We start from the raw sequence: 5,293 nt of genomic DNA, 5'->3' as shown, positions 1-5,293 counted from the left end.
AGGCTAACTCTGCATACTTATCTATGGATAGAAGCAGTTTTAGTTCACTAATACAAAGGTAGAAAGTTATTTCAGTGCAGTGACAAAAATGGCTGATTAATGCATTCTAAGAATCAACACTGATAATTTTGAGAGCTACCAAAATAGCTAAACGAATGCAGTTGAGTTTAAGATACCAATTCTAAACATTGCACTTTTGTACTATGCACAAAGTGTACCGTATAAAAGACCAGTGCTTTCTTCTTTCTGAAGGCATGAGGTGGTGAAAGCATGTGTGTTGTGGTGGTGCAGATGCTCCAACTGAAGAGGCCAATAATTGATTGTCCAAGAAAAAAAACATTCACAAAAGTTTTATTAAAAAAATTCCCCTTTCACCTCAAACAAGTGAAGCTTAAGTTCTGTACTACTAGGTTATGTTTAGAAAAATGAAAATAATACAGTAATTTTTGAAGGCTATACATTGTAAAATCCCATAAGTCAGCATAAACTTGGACTGTGCAAGCAAATATAGCAAGTATTTCAGATGTCATTTATTTGGTCCATCAGATGTACAGTATAGTAGTAGTATCTGAGTTTACAAAACATCAAATATAAATAACCTGAAACTGTAACAATACACAAAAATTTGCTTCTTACATTGACATACCAGGCAGTACGAGCTGAAAAACTTGAGTAAATTAACAGTTTTACAGTAATGTACATAGTGCCAGTTGAAGAACACTATTAAAACATGGCACTAATTTGCTTTATCGAGTTTTCTTCTTTACTTGTTCAGGGTGTGAAAAATGTTTAGGACTAGGCTAAAAATAGTTTTATTCAAGCAAAAAATAAAAATGTAGTTACTTAAAATCTGGGCAACAGATGATGACCCTTTACTAAACAAGAGTAGGGTTTTTTTGTCCTATTGAATTATACCTAAAAGGTATTTACACAAAAATAACATGCTTTTTTCATGACTGTTTACGCAAATACTTATTTGTAAGTATTTACAAACTATGTTTCTACTACATTTAATATATGGAGTTAATATGGAAAAACTCCTGAGTCTATTGACAGGAGAGCTTTATCATCAAGAGAAACAGACACAAATTATTTAAGCCAGGGGTTTGGTATCCACTTGGAAAAAAGGCCTTAAAAATTAGTCTAGTTCTGGACATTTTTCACATCCCAATATAATATGCTGTTATCGTATTATCTGAATCATTTTGTCAAGGGGCATTTGCATGTTCAGTCTAATGCTATAATTTCATCTTGCTCTTCTGTCTGCTCAGTACGCGCTCTCTTTGTACTGACACACTCTTTATCTTCTAGTTTCCTCTTGCGGCTTTTGTCTTCCATATCATCATCAACATTGCTTGAAGTACCTTCATCTTCAGAATCAACAATCAATAGATCGTCTTGATCTGGAGCTGCAAAATATATGTTTTTAATTGAGATGGATACTGCAAGGATAAGTCTACTCTCCACCCAGATTTCACACATAAAAACATCTCTAATACAACAAATACATCTTGGAGCATTCTTTATCCGTATTCTTTGTCATTCAATTGCAAGAGCATTTTGAATTTTTCTTAAATCAGTACAAAATGGGCTTTTCACACTGTTATTCCCTCTTTGCTAGATGTATGGAAAATATTGCAATAACCCCAAAATATGGGAAATGAATTAGCACAATTTTTTTTTTGCATGTACAAAATAGAAGAATTGCATGCTGTCTGCAGCAGTCCTTGAGAAAAGCACCTTTACACACACTGAGCTATAGTCCAGCCTTTCCCTTCACTAGCGCATTCACCAGAACTCCCACTAGAAGCCATGATCCATGAGAGAGGTAACACGCAAAGAGAGGGAGGAGTGGATGAGTGAGCAGACTTAAAGAGCTAAAGGATAACAACAGATAGCAAAAAGAAGGGAAAATAGAACCAAACGTGAACTTTAAAGACATCTAGCAGATTTTGTTTGTTTTGAAATAAAAACTAATTTTATGCTAATATTTTTATATAATTTTAAATCAATTTTATCAATACTCTTAGCATTTAATCTCCCCTGAAACAAGAGGCAAGTCAAAGTGACTACATACTTGTGCACGTATCTTAAACAGGACCATCTGACAGGCAAAGGAACATTACCTAAGTGTAAGACAGAACTACAGATGCCTAACTTACCTCTGTCACCACAAGTATTCAAATTCATACGCTACCCCTATAAAACAGTCTGATGTTTCCAGTACATTAGCCTTCAGTGCTTAAGCATCCCGTATTCATTTCAGTTCAACTATTTTGAGTATGTTCAAAGAAACACTCTACATTAGGAAGTTGATGGTACTTCTTCCTGAATAGCAAATACTATTTTCTTGCCATGCTTTGCTTGGTAGGTGAAAAATAATTATTTTGTAAGCAGATAATAAAGACCTCTTCGTAAATTAACAAAATGAAACACGAGCAAAGACCTCCACAAAGTAATTTTTAATCTGTAGGGAGAAAGTGACAAACTTGGTTGATTCTTTTTTGTCAAGCAATAGCGTGACCATCAGATAGAACGGGTCTAACTTTATTTAAATCACTGTGCCAATGATGCACTTAAGCTGACATCCCACCAAGCCCTTGCAAGTTAAATAATATAATTTCAGTGTGTATTTACTGTAAACCTTTGTAACAACCTTAAATGTGCATTTTGTAACAATCATAAATTTGCATTTTCTATTTAATATTATATTTGTACACAGAGGCAACTTAAATGCCTTTTATTTCATGTTGGCAAAGTTAAGTCATAAAACTGAGGACAACTATTTAAATTGGACTGTGCTACTGAAAGACTACTTTGTTTTATTTAATATTGATTACTGTTACTTACCTGTTGATGTTGAGGGTTGTGCTCCATCATCACTACCATTGGTAATGTTCTTGGATGTTGGTTCTGACGGTTTAGGGCCAACTTTTTCAGGGGTATCACCAACAACTTCAAATTCTACATCTTTGTCTAGGTCTTCACTGCAAAAAAATACATACGCTTTTGAACAACCAGGTGAAAATAAAAAAACTCTCTTTTTCACAAAGAAAGTATGTAATTCAAATATTAAAGGACCCTGCAACCTTGACAAAATGAGAAAAATGTATTAAAAAGAGAGGAAAATCTGTTCAGCTCTCCTTTATAATGTATGCTTTCTCTATTCGTAAACACTGTTCCACCCAGTGCCATGACTTAAAATGCTTAGGAATGAGAAAAATCATTACCTGAGCTTACCTTTCTTCCTCAATGTCACATTCCTATTCTCACTGAAAGTGCAGTGTGTTAGTTTACTGTGTATAATATGTGTATTACTTATCCAGGGTTAAATACACACACCAATTATTTCAAAGTGACTTCTATTTGCGTTGCTGTATCTGAACACAGGGAGCCAAGCAGAGGATCTACTACCCCAGCAGGCTGGGGGTTTTTTTGCCTTTTTTATTTTGTTTTGTTTTTTAAAAGGCAGTTTCTCACTTGTTGGCTGCCACAACAGTAAATTTGGTTTTGCACTGTATTTTTATGTTGTGTAATGACAAATTATTCAAATAAACTTTTTCCAATTACTGTTGTAAAAAACAAAACCACAACAACAACAAAAAAACCCCAAACAAGCCCCTAAAATCTACAAAATCATAAAAGGTAACAATTCCTCTTTTACCTCTATATTTTCTTTCCACAGCTTGATCTTTGAGCTTTATTCATGAATTTAAAATTCTGAGTTGGAAATTCCCTGTGGAACTGTTCTACATATATACACAAAAATAATTATTTCAGAATCCTTACCTATGAAGCACATTGATTAACAGTGTATAGTCCTGGAGGAAATCATCTGCTTGTAGTCGAGTGCCATTTCGAATTCCAAAGTCTGATAATTTCCTGTGGTTATTTGCTACAAAAATAGAGAAAAACTGCAGTGTATACATCTATTTATATAAAGATGCTTTATACCTGAATATGTATGATGAAATGAGTACTCTGGAAGTTTTATGTAGAAACACAAGGTTAACATTTATTAGCTATATTTAAAGCAAAAGCTGACATTGAAGCCTATCAGGAGGTAAAGCTACTTACCTTTGACTCATTTACCCCCCATGCATCATGTTCAAGCACTTCACTGTTATTTCATTTAGGAACATTTTTAAGATAATATTTGTATTACAATAGGCTTGTAGACAACACCACTAGCTATTCTCAAGTCACTTTAAATACTTGCAAATCCAGTTCTCTTCAAATATTAGTCTCTAGGATGAACACTAGAACATTTGCTATACTTCCATTCTGTGTATCTTGGTTTCTTCCTAGTTTTTATCTACTCTTATCTAAAAAGCTTCAATATGCATACCTTCTGTTTCTCCTTCTTCTGAAGAGATAAGAATAGTTCCTTTTCCGTCATCTATTTGTACATCTGGTGCTACCATAGCAAATTTTTCTTTCACTATCTGAAAAGATGAATATGATTATTTAATCAATATCTGACTTAAAAACACTCATAAGAGAAAGAACCTTGAATTGTGTTGATTTTCTTATCCTGGCCCATTTTCAGGCATCTGCTGAAAGCCTATACTTTTTTTTTTTTACTTCCATGAACAAAAATCATTATATTTTTGCTATCTGAAAACTACAGGTTCGGGGTGCTGAATAATTTTTTTAGAATACTTCATAAATTGACAGAATTACAAATCAGTTGTGACTACGCAACTGTAATGTGGCTACTGAACCATTCAACTGAAATACAACTTTATTTTTTTGCTGTTAGATATGAATAGGCTTTAAAACCATCAAAAAGTTACAAAATACAAACATTCTTTCACAAGATATACAAGCACACATGAGCAAGAAGCATACTGGCTAATCTAGCTCTTCTTGTAGCCGAGAGAAATGCAAAACGTAGAGCAAATATAAACAGCTGGTGTTCAGTCAAAATATATCAAACAGAAACCTAACTTTAATAATTTACAGTATTAGAATCAAAATAAAAGCTGGAGCTAATATTCAAGATTTACCTTATCCTGGAGTGTTAACACAGTAACTTTGTGTACATTAAGTTTCACAGTCACTTCTGGCTTACTTGCACATACATAACAGTTAGGATTTGGTGGATCCAAAGCACAAGGAACCAATAGCTTCTTTCTGGGATTTGGCTGCTTGTTCAGAAAAATCTTGAGGACAGACAAGAATAAAACAAGTTATTCTGAAGGTAACAGCACTCATAAAACCTGTTTTCCTACAGATTTATTCTCTTAGTCTCACAGGTTGTCCCTGTTCCCTAATCCTCTTTGACAAGCCT

General features: G+C 33.8%; 1 protein-coding gene across 1 annotated transcript in view; it reads right to left on the bottom strand.

Moving 5' to 3' along the window:
- Nucleotides 1–335: 335 nt before the first annotated feature.
- Nucleotides 336–5,293, bottom strand: part of UBA2 (ubiquitin-like modifier activating enzyme 2) — a 17,166-nt gene continuing 12,208 nt past the window's right edge. The window contains exons 14-18 of the mRNA XM_009707989.1: nt 5,010–5,165; nt 4,349–4,445; nt 3,790–3,895; nt 2,851–2,987; nt 336–1,409 (exon numbers count right to left, since the gene is read on the bottom strand). Coding sequence (XP_009706291.1) covers nt 1,228–1,409; nt 2,851–2,987; nt 3,790–3,895; nt 4,349–4,445; nt 5,010–5,165 — 678 coding nt within the window. The 3' untranslated portion in view covers nt 336–1,227. The remainder of the gene's footprint in view (nt 1,410–2,850; nt 2,988–3,789; nt 3,896–4,348; nt 4,446–5,009; nt 5,166–5,293) is intronic.

The sequence above is a fragment of the Cariama cristata genome, unplaced genomic scaffold (assembly GCF_000690535.1).
Source record: "Cariama cristata isolate BGI_N322 unplaced genomic scaffold, ASM69053v1 scaffold22719, whole genome shotgun sequence".
NCBI classification, from domain to species: Eukaryota; Metazoa; Chordata; class Aves; order Cariamiformes; family Cariamidae; genus Cariama; species Cariama cristata.
Note: the sequence above shows the minus strand (reverse complement) of the source record. Positions and strands in the feature narration are given on the sequence as shown.